This window comes from Centruroides vittatus, unplaced genomic scaffold, assembly GCF_030686945.1.
Source record: "Centruroides vittatus isolate TY-2023 unplaced genomic scaffold, ASM3068694v2 scaffold_1172, whole genome shotgun sequence".
Classification (NCBI taxonomy): Eukaryota; Metazoa; Arthropoda; class Arachnida; order Scorpiones; family Buthidae; genus Centruroides; species Centruroides vittatus.
This window is the reverse complement of record NW_027122672.1, coordinates 101958-119234: the sequence shown is the minus strand read 5'-3', so window position 1 is coordinate 119234 and position 17277 is coordinate 101958. Positions and strand designations below refer to the sequence as shown.

The 17277-nt window shown below is 31.0% G+C and overlaps 1 protein-coding gene across 1 annotated transcript in view; it reads left to right on the top strand.

Annotated features, from left to right (window-relative positions):
- The first annotated feature begins 207 nt into the window (after positions 1-207).
- LOC136986814 (transforming growth factor-beta receptor-associated protein 1-like) overlaps positions 208-17277 on the top strand; it is a 65629-nt gene continuing 48559 nt past the window's right edge. The window contains 4 exon segments of the mRNA XM_067284430.1: positions 208-437; positions 13392-13444; positions 13523-13616; positions 16277-16375. Coding sequence (XP_067140531.1) covers positions 366-437; positions 13392-13444; positions 13523-13616; positions 16277-16375 — 318 coding nt within the window. The 5' untranslated portion in view covers positions 208-365.

Below are 17277 nucleotides of genomic sequence, written 5' to 3'. Positions count from 1 at the left end.
CACAAAAGTTTTTTAGCCGCTTCCATTACGAGTTACCGAGATAGTACTTATATTTAAAAAATATATATATAAATAAAAACATTCATAAAAATTAATTAAATATTAATACTTTTATAAAGATTTAATAGTATAAAATTTAAGTAATTTTTTTTTTAAATTTCGTTCTAAAAATAATCTTTCATAAAATTCAAACAGGTGATCGCAGCCATAATGGCGATTGCTGAAGCGATCTCGGGCTTCATTCAATGGCGGTGATTGAGGGAGGTGTCAGTTGATAAACTTATGTTGATATTTATAGAGATAGGGAATAAACGATGATAACTTTAACGTAATTTTTAAAATCGTAATTAGTTTTTATTAAAATTATGAGTGTCAAAGCTTTTGATCTAGTGCCTGCTATTGAAAGGGTGTCCCTTGGTGATAAAGTTAAAACTTCTGTAAGACATTTCATTTATTATATATAATGTTTATCGATGAAAATATTCATTTAATGTTAAATTTCCGGCTTGGCTTAATTTTTTACCAGTTTTTTTAATTGATTTTTATTTGTAACAGATTGGAAGATGTGCAAGTTGGGTAGAAGTTACTTTTAATTAATTTATACATAACAAGGTACTTAAAAGGGTAAGATGTAAACTCTGGATGAGGGATTTCCCACCCACACCCCCCTGTACTGGCAAAAAAGTCAAAGGAACTGTATTCGTACGTGCAACCCTTTGCCAGATATTCGGTTGTTTTTACCACGTATTGGTATACTGCCTATTCTTCGTGCTCTGAGTCTGTCGAAGCAAACGATTGCTTGTCTCGACCGACTCTTTGACCGTCTCGTTCGGAGGTGTAGTCGTACCCTTAAAAGTAACTTCTGTTGCAAATTCTCATTTTGTATAATAATTCAATGTTTTATTTAACTTGCGTTATTCTGCTTATCAGTTTGTTTGAATGGAAGATGTGATATAATTACTAAATTATGTTTACATAGTATATATTATCCTTGTTATCTTATGCATAAAAAATTATCTATCTTTTACTTCTAGTTTCATTATGTACCTTTTGGTGCTTGGATAATTGGTTTATTGTAACTCTGCTGTGAGTTTGGTCTTGGCATCTAGTCAAAAGGTTCCAAGAATGTCTTAAATCCTTTAACAAAATCAAACATTGCTGTACTGTAGTTAGCTTTATTAATGAGTTTCTCTCAAATACTTTTGGCACAAAGGCTATAATCTCCATATTAAATTGTGAGAGAGAGAATACTTTTGGCAATCTAGCTTGTCGTGGGGGATGCACGAGTGAATAAGTTTAGTAGTCTTCGACAAGTTTGTATGACAACTAGATGTTACATAAGGCAAACTTAGGTGGTGACGACTATTAAGCTTTGTGTCTCCTGATGATGGGCTTAGTTGACTGAAAGTATACGAGAGAAACTTGTTAATTAATAAACTCCATTAAAGCAGTGTTTTTTTTAAATGTATTTTAAAGAACTTGGAGTAGGTTTCATTTCAGTTATTAAATCATTTTTTGATATTCTGTTACACACAAAAAACATATACATAAATATCACTTTCAGTTATAAAAAATGTATCTAATATTTTCAATATTCTTGTGCCCATCATTAGTGATTATATTTAATGTTTTTGAGATTTTTTTCTATTTTCAAAAGCATTAAGTAAACAGACTTCTTTGTACTGGATGTCTATAATTAAAGTATACCACTTTAGACCACTCTGGAGACATTAATCTGCTACTTGTAGCCCAATCTTGCAGTCCCAGCTGTATTTTATGAAATAACAGAACGAAAGGATAATCCATGTGTAAGGTGACACCTGAAAATGGTTACTGTAAAAGCAGGTTAGAGTTGTTCTTGGTCTATTGTTCTCTTATAGTATGGAGGCAGTTCGATCTAAGCGAACGAGTTAACATATGCATATCACAGTTTGGACAAATTTTCACTTTAAATTATGAAGTAGCTGTGTTTCAAAGTAATCAAATTCCTTAACATGTAAATCTCTCTACGTCCCCAGCCGGGACAAAAGTGCAGTTACGAACTAATGAGATTTCAAACTATCCGAGTTCGAATTAACAAGGATTTCCTGTAGTAAATACACGTAGGCTCACCCAGCAGTATCCAGTGATCCTTACAGTTAAAAAATAGCAAAATCAAGTAACTAACTAAAACAATCTTTGTTACATAAAACAGAACTGTTTTGATAAATTTAAAGTATCATTCTATACATTATAATCAATAATTAAAATCTGTAAAAAGGTAAATAAAACAGTTTAGTTTAAAAAGTCAGACATTTTAAAAAATTTTGGCGTATTAAATAGTAAAAAAATAGATATTTTTTCTACTTTATTAATTGCAATTGTTTATAAATATGCAAAAGAACTTCATTAAAAAAAGAAAAAAGAAGAGTGTGTGGAAGTAAATATATTTATTACTTTATTGTCATATTAATAAATTTGAAGTAATCATCTACGCTAATGGATTATTATTTAACAAACAATTTGTGCACCGAGAAGTAATGAAATAATAGTATAATATAAGTTTTATTTAAAGCAATAAAGTAGTATTTGTTTAGACGATATTATTAAACAAATATATAACTTGTCTAACTTCACTCAGACTCTATTAAATCATAAGACAAAAAACACCTTGATGCTGAGAACGTTTAAATTTAATCAAAAACAAACGTTTTCGGCCCACTCCATGAGCCATCGTCAGGCTAACTATATTCGAATACAATTTCGAACAAGCAATTTCAAATTGAAATAAACTACAAAAAAAGAACTCACGCGCTACGCTGGATAACGTAAACTAAAACTAATATAAACAACATAGAAAATAATAAAATAAAATATGTCAATGTTACATGTGTACATTGTAAAAATCTATAGTCTTTAGTTCTCTAGGCAATCCTTTTGCCGTATCTAATGTATTCCTGTGACTTTTTTAATTAAAAACTTCCAAGCTGATGGTAAAATCGCCGCATCCTTGTAATTTAAGCATTTTTTGGTTAAGCCGGACTTATAAATTTCACATTTTTCGGTTGTAGCCGCAAGTGTCGGCGAATGTATCGGTGTTAAGATCCTGGCTTCATCCCATTTCACCACGGACCCCTCAGTCTGCACCATTTTTGCTAACGTTGTTGTGCATTTACCCTTTGCCACGTCATATCTGTGTTCCTTAATCCTTTTACTTAGGCTTCTCGTCGTGACCCCGATGTATTCTTTATCAATCTTTAACTGGTCGTTGCTGTACGGTATCTTGTACACACCTGGTTGTTCACTCGGTCTAATTGCATCTTTGTCGTTCCTTAGTAGCCTATATATCGAGGGAGCTCTTTTGTATACAATAGTGCTGTTCATGCGGCCCGCAATACCTTCCATGACCGATGATAGACGTTTATTATACGTGAATTTCGTGATACCGTTTGTCAGATCCCGTTTTTTCTTGTTTACTTTAGGATTCCTGTAAGCGGCAATCAAATGTTCAACAGTTCTTGGACCAAATCCCAACACCTTAGCCACTTGCCTGATTCTATCCAGCTCTCGCATCGTATCGAGTATGTTAGAGCAATACTGAAACGCTCTTCTAATTAAAGCTCTAAACGCTGAGAGCTTATAAGTAATAGGATCATTCGATGTTGACGGTATATACAGCGGGTCGTGTGTAGGTTTGATATACACCTTCGTATCTATTGACCCGTTCCTAAATGCAATACTAATGTCCAAAAAATGTAATTCGTCGCTACTAACTTGCTCCAAGCTCAGCTTTAGGCCATGATCGTTGGAATTCATGGCACTTAAGAATTGTTGTATTCTTGCGTGGTTCCTCCATATAACCAGCACATCATCCATGTACCTTTTATACATGATTATGTCCTCCTTGAAGTTGTTAAGTGTGATGCGCTCCATTTTTCTTACAACTAACTAATATAGTTAGTTGTAAGATATCCAAATATATAACTGTTTTGTGAGAATTACTCGTAAAGATCTTATAGCAGTTTTATAAAATATTTGTTCCTTTTTAGTTAAAAAATTTATGCTGCACATCTTGTCTATCTTATTTACATATATATTTAATTTAAATATAAAACTCAGAAAAAATGCTTGAAATATTTTAGAAGTCAGCCATGATTTTTTCCATTTTATTCTCAGCCATTCACTTTGGTTGTACAATGTCTTTGACAATTTACAATCTAAAGTTGAGAGTATATCTATTTTTATTGCTTTACATACTATTATGCTTGTTCCAATAATGTATATAATAATATCAATCAACATCATCATTCAATGGGATAATCCCCATTGGCATTTGGTTTTTTTTTTTTTGCCAACTTTCTCCATTTTCTTCATTCAAGAGTTTTTTGGGTGAGCTTGTAGTCATGCATTACACCATTCTTTTAAAGTAAACCATACTTTACAAGGTCTTTCTCTTTTGTTTTTCCCTTCCATGATTCCAAAAGCCACTTTCTTCATCCCTCTCTTGCTCTTCATTCTGTGGACGTCCAAAGAGATTTATCTTCCTACACATTAATTTTTGCAGTAATATCTGTCTTGATTGGATTCTTTCGTAGATTTCTTCATTGTTTTTTACTTTGTCTCACTGGTTTATTCCTAGTAACTTTACTTTCTGTAGTATTTTATTTCGAAGGAGAAAAGTTTTGAATCAAAGCACCTAAAGGAGTGGAAAGCTTAATATTAGTACAAGTTTCATTTTTTGTGTGATTTTCTTTTTTCCATGCTGGGTCATGAATTTCTTCTATGATTTTGCTGCTCCAAGTTTTATCATTTCAACAGTTATTCCGTCATCTCTAGAACTTTTGCTATTTTTTAGTTTAGTTTAGTTACTGCCTTTCCACGAAGATTCAGCCTTTGATGAGTATATTATTACTTCATTCAGGTTTGTATGATACAATACTTTTTAGTTTGAATTACAAATTTTCAGAGACATTTTTGATTTGAATGTCTCTTCATATAGTTCAGAGTATATCCTGTCCATCTTTCTGTAATTACATCTGTGTTTGACACTGTTATTTCCACCCTTTATTGTTCTTATCCTGGAGTTCCATTTCTTATATACTTTATCATTTTATATGCATCTCACACTTTTTACTGATTTATATAATTAGCTGAATTAATGATTGGACTATAATTTTGCTAATTAATTATACTACTAATTTATAATTATTAAATTTAATACATGTTACTGGCATAACTGCTTATCTTTAATCCAAATTATATAACTGTAATTAATCAGCCAAGTTCTAACCCAATATACTTTGCTCTTTGATTATTAATACGATTCAGGCTTGGTTTCTTATACATACTGTTTTAATATTTGATTTATTAATTAGTAATTAATTTAATGCATTTATACTTAATAAATAATGTAGTAAGAATTGATTAATTCTTATTACATTATTGATATTGAATATACTGTAATTTTATGTCAGAGATTTAATTAATTGAAGATCAATAAATTGTTCTTATGATATGTGTTTCTTTTTTTAAATGGGCATTTTATTCAAATATACACGCCTCTAAGTTCAATAATTATATTAAAGCCAAATGATTGCCAGATTACAATGGGGTATATTGCTGCCACTATTAATAATTAAATGCTAAGTAATTTGACCTAGAGGTAGGCTTTAGGTGCCATCTCTTATTAATTTAAATATTACTTAGCATTTAATTATTAATACATTCAATTCACATTAATACAGATCATTAGGGAACACTTAGTTTGCTTTATCAAACATTTGTATTAATGATTGTCAAGGTCAAAGTTGTGTAATTTAGGGAGTTAAAGCTAAATAGGCAACCGAAATCTCCGAATTATAATATTTGTATTAATTTACTGAATAAAGTTAATTTGCTTTTGTAAATATTTAATTTTATTTAAAGTTCTAAATGATTTTCAAATGAAATGAAATGAGGAGGAGATGGCATTTGCCATTTAAGGGTGGTGCAGTTTATCAGAGTGGTTTGACAAAACAAAGATTTAAAAAAATCCGTGACTTTTTTCTATTGAAGATTGTTTGAAAAGGTAGAAAATATCCTTTGGTGCCAAAAGAATAAAAAAGGGGCCAAATTTGGCACAAAGTAGCCGAACCTGGCATCACGGTATGCACACCCGAAAATGCAAACTAGCACTTGTTTGCATGTGACTGCATCTATTTAAAAGGGTGGACATCCTTAAAGTTTAACCCCTATTTTCTGTAGGATGGATGATCTGCTAAAACCAGATGTTTGAATTGCACTAGATGTCAAACTTGTCTTTCCCTACTAGGAGAAGGAAATCTATTCTACTCAAAACATTTATTACGGTACCACTTTTTATTGTTCACTTCAAAAAGTGTAAATATTGGAAATAGGGTTATTTGTTGGGGTTGTGAAGGTCATTTATGGTTTGGTTTAACGAATTCTGACGAAATTTTTTTTTACTTTATCGCGTGAAAATTAATGTTGTAACTATTGCAAAATTTTCTTTAATGCAAGAATTTGCTTTATTGGTGTTTGTTTTAAGGCGAGTCGACTGTAGTAGCAGTACTATAGCCCAATCTAATCCAGTAATCGTTTGGCTTCACTTAATTAATTTTGTTATTCTGTTCGTGTACAAAATATTATTTTACTAAGAATATATTAACTAATGCAGATTTTTAAAACTAGGTTAATTTAGTAATTTAGAACAGCTTTGTTGACAAAATTCACATTATAACGAGGTTATTTCATTAATTTATTTACTGACTTTTTTTTTTAACTTTTTACCTTATGGTCAATAAGCGGTTTGTTATTCTGGTCAAAGGTTTTAATAGGGATAAAGTTATGGTTATAGGACAGGAATTCACATACTATACATTCAGGTATAGCATGAAAATTTCTGAACCTCTTAACCAGATCCAGATTCAACTTCCAGTTGCTAGAATGACAGATTGATGCTTTTACCACCTCAACAAATGTGTTAAAATATTCATGTTTATAGTATTTTAAACTTGTGATCCGGTAAATGACGAACAACGTCTTAACGATTTTTATCAATCCAGAAGCAGAGACGGCTAGAATTCCGGGAGGTTAAGGTGGTGGGCTATCACTCTGGGGATCCGGAATTGAATCCAGATGGATCGAAAAATCCTTACATATTTTTGGGTATGATACATCCGGATATGTTAGACCCCATCTCTCATCCCTCGACTGTCCCTTTGTGGGCCCATCTGAACCAATAATGGGCTTGCTAAAGAAAAAAGTTCTCTTAAGGTGCCCTCGGGGTGAAAAGAGTTTAAGCAAATTAACTAAATTTATACAAAACATTATCACTTTAAAACTGTCAGAATTAAATCTAGCTTTTAATCAATAATAATGAGGTTTTTTTCTCTTATTACCCTGTCTTCAATAAGAGGATCTTTTTTCACACCCATCATTGATTCATCTCGAGAGTGCCTGTAAAATTTTGTCTTTGGACATTTTCCCCTGAGACAAGATACTAAAGTTGCTGTAGAGGTGAATATGTGATTTAGATTAGAGGTTTCTAACTTGCTTACTATTAACCTTTGCTTTATATGGGAGTTGATAAATTCTTGCATATTGCTCAAAGAAGAATGAGGAGTCATCTTGACAAGTGTAGTTACTTCAGTGTAATGACTATGATAATAAATTTATTCTTATAAAAATGTATTTGTTTTATAAAAGTGTTATTTTAAAAAAAGCAAAGAAAGAAAGAAGAATAAAGCAGATCTCAGGAGAGGCAATTGCTTCTCTTAACTACTTTTTATGGGTGCTCCTTTCCATTTTTACTAAGCCAAAAATGGCATATTTGTCCCAATTTGTTCAAAAACACCCACAGAAACGAGCCAGGACAATAAAGGGACAGGTCAAACACTCGTAAAATTTCTGAATAGGAACGAAAGAAGCAATTTTAATAGAACGATAAAGTAAAAATCTATATTTAATTAGAATTATTTTCAAATTTAATATACAGAATTAGCCATAATTTTATAATTTTTAAATATAAACAATTCACATAAATGCGAGATAAAATATTTTTTAACTTTTCTGAAATTATTCAATTTTATTACTGTTTATTATTGCAATATCTGTTTAAATTATACTAAAGTTTGACTCTTATTTATCCATTAAACTCAAATCTAGAAATTTATTTTACATTAAAATAGTTATTTTAATGTAATATGAAATTGTATTATATTATCAATATTAAATATTTAAGTCTGAAAAAAATTTCCTCTAAAACTAAGTGTTGACTTATATGGCAGATATAAAATGCAAACTGTTACCAAATGTAATTGTATACTGTATACAGGGTGGGCCAGCGAAAACGAAACGGCAGAGTGTTCGTGTTCGTCCAAGCAAAGCGCTCGGACAGGTCGATTTTACTCTCGAGGGGACATCTTTTGCAATAAAGTTTTTGCGATTCTGAATATTAACTAAACAAACATTTTTTTCGAAATAAATGTTTGTTTAGTTAATATCTTTTGTATTCAGAATCGCAAAAACTTTATTGCAAAAGATGTCCCCTCGAGCAAAAGATCGACCTGTCCGAGCGCTTTGCTTGGACGAATACGAACACTCTGCCGTTTCGTTTTTGCTGGCCCACCCTGTATATCAGGTACCTGTAAACATGTTCAAGCTAAAATCAATACATTCAATAAAATAGTTGAATGTATTGATTTTAGCTTCAATATTAATAGTTTATGTAGAATACTATCGTGATAACAGAACACTGTAATACATCTCTGTTTACACTCCACCATTTGCATCAGTATGGTCGGAGCATCAGTTGTTGGAAACAGCATGTAGTGTAGTTATTATTGTATTAATTTCTGTAAAATAATTTGACAAAACATGAGAAGTAACCAAATGAAAAAGCATATACCTTGATAATGCCAGCAATATATTTAATTAACCAAAAACATTTTCAATCTACTTCCAGTTTAAGTTTGATGTTCCAACAGAAGAGCTACAGAAGTAGGTTGAAAATGTTTTTGGTTAATTAAATACATTGCTGGAGTTATACAAGGTGTACTGCTTCTTTTGTTAATTAATTTCTGTGTTAAATAAGTTCATTAAACCCAGATTTTAGTTAGAATATTTATGGTAACTTACTGGAATTACAGGTACAGCAATTATTAGGCATATTGTTTCACTTAGAGTTCTCACCAATAATAACTTACTGAAGATTTTTAGAGATTGCTTGGTATCCCACATAGATTCTGCGTTCACATCCCTTTTTGATGAACTGTACTATATGTTGATATACTGATTATCCAGGGTAATATGGAATCTTGGTTAATTGGGTTCTGCTATGTATATATTGAAAGGCTTCATGGTTAGTCCATTAATAAAATTGGTGTGGCCTTAAATAAAAATATATACTTCACACCAATAGTTACGTACAAAATAAACAATACTGTCTTTCAGTGTTAAAATTCTTTAATGACAGTAAAAGACTTTAATGCTGTGTTGAAAGTACTTTTGTTATTGCTAAAGTGATAATTCCATTATAAATAAAGTGCTAACTTACTATCATTAAAAAATGTTAATGCTGAGAGATAGTATTGTTTATTTTGAATATGGTGTGGCCTTATTTTACATGCATCCAGATACCTCTCAATATTTAATATAGCAAATTGTATGTTTGGGGATTAACTTAGCTGATGTGTATAGCTTCAAACCAGACTTTTGAGCTGAAAATCTTGAAGTCGATTTAAAACCGGCAAATATATTTTTTATTATTAATTTTGTAGCTTATTCACTTTGTACAGAATGGCTATAAAGTCCTTAAGTTAGAGATTATTGTAGAGTCTTTCAGAGAATAATGGCCAAAGATCCAATGTGATGTGACTTTGTAGAATTTAGACAAGTTTTTATTGTGAAAATTAAGTTGATGTTATATAGGCTCATTGTCTTGAATGAAGATTATCTGTGGAAATAGTTTGAACTATATAATACCACATAGATACAGTCAATAAAGAATAAGGCAATTAAATATTGCGTAAAAGATGTAAAAAACAAAGTCATTTTTCAAATACTTCCAAATATTGAAAAAAGTCATTGTCAGGGAAATAACACGTATAACAACACTTGCCAGATAACTAAGGCTAGGACTTCTAGGCACTAAAAATGGTAAAATTTCAGCTCTAAATGAGGCAGTTAGGATCTTATCAGAGCTGTAGACAATATCCAAAGGAGTAAAGGAACCAACGGTCTACATGTAACACAAGGTATAGCTCTCCAAAACACCAATTGGCCTGCTTGTTAATCACGTGACAGGTTTAATCAAGCATGCCTTGTGACTCCGATTGCATCCAGGAAGTAGTCATTGCAATGGTTTTACGAGCTTTAGTCACTCCCGGTAAAGAGTAAAAACAGTTGATTTTTAGTGTTGTTTTAAGAAATTGTGTCAGATTTTTTCACTTTTAAATTTTATCCCATTAAGAGTCTTCAATACTCCAGATAGACCGATGTGGGAAGCTGTATCTTGCGAAGGGTCACACACAAATTATCTTGTACCTTTGACTTTTTTTACCCCTAAGGGATAGTTTGCAGCTCTGATAAAATCCTAATTACTTCATTCAGAGCTGCAATTTTACCCAAAAAATTATATTAGTAAATTAAACTAGCTTCTTATCAAATTACTGGAACGAATCACCCGCAATCAAGAACCTTTATACTCCAGTAACACAAATTTTAATGAAAAGGAACACAGCAGATCTTGGATAAAAGGAACTGAAAAGAAAGATGCAAGTAATATTTGGGTGTGTTGAAACTAATAAAATCTTATTTTGTGCTGAGAATGAAGAAAAATGAAGTTAAATTAAGAGCAATTTGCCATCTTGATCTTTATTTCTCTTGTTGATTTGTATTGACAGGTGTATAGCCTGAAAACTCTTGAACATGTTTCTCTCCAAGAAAAGCAGTTTGAATTAGATTTGCATTTGAGGAATTTTCTTTGAGAAATGTGTAGAAAATCATACTGGTTAAAAAAGCTGAGATTCTAAAATAAGCCAAAGTAGGATCTATTATTTATTATTCAAACTTTCAGAAGGACTATGGTGAAAGATCATAAGCCCCGGAACTGAGGCCGTTCAGTTTCCTCTAATAGTTTATGATACTCTCGATTTACCACATTTCTTATTTTTCCCGTTATGCATTTGAAGTTACGTAAATATATTTTCCAAAGTTCTTAATTAAAATTTTATTTTATAGATTCCAGCTTGGTCCCCAAAGAGAGGAAGACGAAGATCTCTAGCTTGTTCTTTCTGCTTTTGGGGATTATTAATTTGCTTTTATCGAAATCTGTCTGATTTATCAATAGAGACTATTGTATATATATTAATTAATAACTGGTAGTCGGGACCATTGAGAAGAAACAGCAGCTCTAGCTCCTCTCAATGGTCCTGACTTTCAGTTATTAATTTCAGAATTATTACATCATAAAAGTAATTTTAGCATTATACTACATCAATTACTAACCTTACACATGTAAAATTATTATTAAAATAATAAATGCATTTGCATTGATAGTTTAATAAAACTTAATAACTTCCTTTCATACTATAATTATTAATATTAAAATTGAAAATAAAATGACACATCATTAAGTCTGAACAGTTATACTTTTTTTACTTTCATCAGAACCTGTTTATCATTTTTCGATAGAGATTATTGTTTATATATTGTTTTACATCATAGTCATTGCACGTAATAAAAACGTTTTGTAAGTTATAGGTTACAAAAGTCGAGTGTATTTCATTAACAAGTTAATGGGAAAGAAATCCAAAGGAGTAAGGTCTGAAGTTTTTTTCCTAGGAGTATGTGAAAGATCTTGTGTATGCATCAAAAGTGAGTGAAATTGGTGAACTTAAGTGACAAATTAAGGAACTCATCCAAACGGTTATGTCGGAAACACTACGGAACACGCGGAGAGAAATTAACATTGGTTGGATGTTGTTTGCATCACAAATGGAGCCCCTATCAAGGTCTTCTAAAGGCGAGCATTTGTTTGGTAAAAACTGTTTGAGCTGCTGTATGATTTGATATATAGTACATCTTTCTAAGTTGTTTGGTTTATTTATAATTCATTAATGAAATGTGCTCAATTATTTGTAAACACCCTGTATTATATTCTATCCTGAAGACGGTTAAATCAGCTCAACCAAAAGTACTTGAGTTGTACTTAAAGTTAATTTGTGTTTGGGAAGTTTTTAACAATACCCATTTATCATTCCAATGTTATTTCTGAGATGTTAAGAAAATCAATACGCTATGAATTTTAAGAAAAAGTATTTACTCTTCCTTCAAACATTTTCAACAAAATATACCTTTGTGGTCTTCAGGCTATGAATATTTTAACATATCTAAAGCGAATAATTTAAAAAAATGAAATTCATTTTTGGAATTTCAAGTCTTGTTTGCAGTGCTGTGCAGAGATATCTTGTGGTTTTGCCACTTATTTTTTGACGATGTCAAGCTGCTTCTCCTTTGAGTATTTTAACTAAATAAAAACTTTTTGTACTGATTTTGAGATGATCTACTACTGTGTAATTTAAACTCTGCTGTTATCCTTCATTGGACTCCAAAATAGAATTTATCCTTGTATAGAGAGGAGTTCAGAATGCATCTAAACCAGTGTTTCCCAACCTTTTTTTGTGCTATGCCCCACCTAAGCCTTTCTAAAATTCTTATACCCCCTATATATACACTTAATTGCCACACTGTTTTGTCGTAACCACGATAAAACCCAATCCTTTCATCAAAGTCTCTTGCACTTTTCAGTCGTTGCCGAATACGACTTGGAACACCACAACTCACGTCTGTCTGGGCAAAAAATGCTCTTTCTCCTCTTTCACTGGCATCATGGCTTCGATCATCTCTTTGTTCTCAGTGGTTCCCAGAATTGTTAATCCCACCCCAAGGGAAAAGAGTTATAAAGGAAAGTTCTAAAAGGAAAGGGAAACAAAGAACAAAGAAAACTAAAACTAACTTAAATCAATATTTACAATAAATATAGCGTACAGCAGCTATATGGTTAACTTAAACTCTGGATGAGTCCATTTTCAAATTGCCCCCCTTAAAAATCAAATTGCCCACCTGTGGAGCGTGGGCCCCACGTTGGAAAACACTGATCTAAACCAATGAATAGTCTGTCTGAGATTGCTTAAACTCCAGTGCAAATGCATTTAGTCATTAAGTAACAGGAGCAAGATGTGACCTAGTGCAATTAGTGTCTACACTTTGTTTATTATTATAGATAAAATACTTATTATACTTTACAAAGTAAAACTAAATATTTGGGAAAATAATGTAGAATATTCAAGTAATTTTCCAAATATTTATAATTATAATTTAATAATTAATTTTATGATTTTATTTTATAGATAGAATGTTTGGAATGCTGCGGTAAAGACATTTATGTCGGAACGTCCGAAAGGTTGACCCTTTTTCTCTCTAGTTTATCGTCCGAATTAACTTTCATAAAATATTCATAAATATTTTAATTTTGTTCTAGTTTTATTATTCACTATCATTTAGAAGATAAATCACAACTGGATGGCACATATCGATTTCACAGTAAAAAATTGATGCAAAAATATCTGGGTTATGTAAGTAACTGCATTTGTTTCATAATTTAATATGTTTTTGAAATAAAAACAAATAATCTAATCCATAAAATGCTAATAGCGAGTCACTGCCTCGGACTCAAAATGTCACCAACCGCGAAGATGAAAATAATAGGAATAATACAAACTTCCAAAAAAATTCTTTTAATGTAAAATTGCCTAATTAATTACTTAGAGGCAGATACTTTCCTGGCTCTGTTATATATAAAAGAGGGAAAGTATGGCAATTGGTCAAAAAAATGACCTCCAGATTGGTACATTTTTGGACTTGGGGACCTTGAAATGTTGAGAAATGCAAAAAAATTTCGGTTTTTTTTTCTGTGTGTTTGAAGGGCACAGTTTTGTTCAACAACTTTAAAGTTTAATAACTCCTATGCGTTTTGTCAAAAATTTCTGAAATTTTGCAGGGAGGTTTGTGTATTGGGGGTTTGAGGCCATTAAATTTTGGTGGTTAAAGATGAAAGGGGGTATGGAAATGAAGAGGGGTCATGTGTCATATCTCAATTTTACTCATTATTAGCATTTACAATTTTTTATAAAACATCCCTACCCTCACAATTAAGTTTTTTTTATTTTATAATAATTAAAAATATAAAAGCTTTTTAAATAAAATATCTTAACAGATGATGCCACACACAGTTTTAAATGTTGCCAGGAAAGATAACCAACTCATTACTGGATTTTTTCCAGATAAGCTTGTTTTAGAACTGATGAATGCTATTTTATTTGATAAAATGGAAATATATGAGTGGATGAATAAATAAAAACAGCATAGTTGATTGTCCCAGCTGGTTGGTCTATCTTTATATATAACTAGCGGCCCCAGCCACGCGTTGTTGTAGCTCAAAATGTATCTATTATAAATATATAACACTTTCATTGCGGGGGGGATTTCGAAAAATCCCTTTTTAGTGTATATTCTGTTGACGTACCCTATTAAAATGCAATAAAAACGCAAAAAACCGTATGTAAAATAGTATAAATAGAAGCCCAGTTCTTCATGGTAAGCCTTAATCCTGTCCCTCTCTCCCGGTGCGTGAGGAATTTCGACATGTATATTATATATAAACACGGCCGTATTCGAGTGGAATGTTGTGTGAAAATTTCAAAGGAATCAGTGAAGAACTCTTGGAGATTACCTGTTAGGCACAAACAGACATTACATTTTTATTTATATAGATTTAAGTTATAAAAGACTTAACTTTTGGAAGCAGAAAGGAATTAGTTATTTGGGGATACCCATAAATTATATAACCCAGATATGCAGTGGCGGCCTTAGGGGGTGGCAAGCAGGGCAATCGCCCAGGGCCTTGCTCTTGCAGGGGCCTCGCGCAACAATTCGAGTAGAAAAAAGTTGATATTTAAAACTTTTTATTTTATCCTTAGCTATTAGTTATAAGTCGCAAACACCATTTTTAAATCTCTGTGCATTCTTTTAAGACATTTATGTACCTTAGTTTATCATCATTAATAATTTGTCATTTTTATGATTGTTAACTTATAAATCTTCTAATATAATATTTTAAAACTCTAAATTTATTTATTTATAACTTTTGCATTTCTCGTCAATCATCAGAAATATCTATTTTCAATTCACATACTTTGCACAAAGGACAAGGGCCTCGCAAAGATCTGCTGCCTGGAGCCTTGCAATGATTAAGGCCACCTCTGCAGATATGAATGTATGGGTTTGCAGTTAATTGTTATGATACGTTACAAGAAGTGGGGGTATTTACAAAAATGTTACTTAATGCTAGGATCTTTAAGTCAACTGGTGGTGTTTGTTGAGTATAGGATTAAACTACTAGTAATTTTTTGCCAAATGATGATAAATTTTCAGATTTGACTATAACTTTTCTGTCTAATTTACAAATACAAAACAAATACAAAAGTAAAAATAATGTAACATCCAGTACCTTATGCTGTGTATTATTTCTTAGTATAGTCAAACCTGGGGTTTCAAATGCCTCACTTTTTGAACATTTCAGTTTACAAACAAATTTTGAACTCTTTTTTTTTTTTTGCCCTGGTTGCCAAACAAGCAGAGCTGGTCACTGATGGTCAACTTCCTATATACTTCCTGTGTTAAAAAAAAGTCAACGGCAAGACTGTTGATTCAGAAGTTAGTGGCGCCAGGATTGCCTTGCGTCATGACACGAATCATTGACGATGTCTGTATTTAAATTACATTTTAATGCGCATGTGGTTTTTCAGTAAGTCCCGCAGTCAAATTTAAATCAAATTAATTAATAAAAATCATGTTAAATTATGTTAAACCTGAGGAAGACTATTCGAAATAGCTGAAAATGTTAGTTTGTTTAAACTAAAAATTTGCTAGAAAAAGTAAGAAAGGTGTTCTGTAACATTATGCTTAAGTTAAATTAAATGACAAAAATTTTTATATAACATTATATATTATGATAATAATTAATATTTATTAATACTAGATAGATAGTTAATTAAAACTAAAAATAATAAAAGTAATAATTAAAAATAGTCTTTACACTGAAACTGAAACTAATATTAAAAATAAAATCAAACTTAAATTAAAATTTAATATATTTATAATATAAATATACGAAATGAATTAAATATTTTATTTAACTGTTTTGATTAAATAATTTTAATTTTTATTTAACTAGAAAAAGCCAGTTTTACAATTGAAAGCAGTCTCTGCCTTAAATAGGATATTCGCACTCTGTGATGGAAATTTTATGGTTCTTAATATGGTCGACTTGGAAGTAAGTGTTCAGTAGATTTATTTTAAATTTTGTAACTGCTGGTAAACAAACGTGTAATAGCTACATATTAAAATTATTAAGCAGTAACTTTTTACCAATACCTGGATATTTCTTGACTAATAAGTCCTATCTGTAAAATTGGTGACTCAAGAAATGTAGAACTGTTAGAAATCTGTAAAGCTGCCTTTATTGTCAATGCATTAATTCTCAAGACACAAATCTATATCTATAACAGGAGATCCACGTACAAAGTACAGTAAAAGTGAAAACTCTATTACAATTTTATTTAAATTTTTTTTGTTTAAGTTGCTCAATATTTTGAATATGTATCTTTTTCAAGCATTCTGTGAACTTTATTATTGAAAATTTTGTAATGTTTTGTATGTATTTTAATTTACACTGTTTTATTTTTTTGTTTTTTTTTATAATTTATAATGAGCACCCGAAGACGGTCATATAGTAAGACCGAATACATTAGTTTCAGTGTAAGTAAGAAACTGAGTAATAAAATATAATCTCTAAAATGTTATACTTAACTTCCAGATTGTAATAAATAAATGCCCAAAAAATAACATGTGCAAATTTACCAAAAAACTTCCAGTGTCGTATCTGGATGATTGCAAAATCATGTCATTGGCATATTGTAATGAAGATCACACAAGCAAAATCTTGTCAATTGTCAACTAAAATGTTAAACTGAAAACGATATCTACAATATTTATCATACATTTGATGTAATAAAATTACTTGAGTTAGGTCTGTGTTATATACTTGATTCTTATCTCTAGGAAACAAATCATTTTAAATTATCTCTGCATCAAACCTCTTAATTGTTTGTTTTTATACTCATTTAATCAGTTTATTATATAAAATATATGATTTGTATAGCATTTCTTATAGTT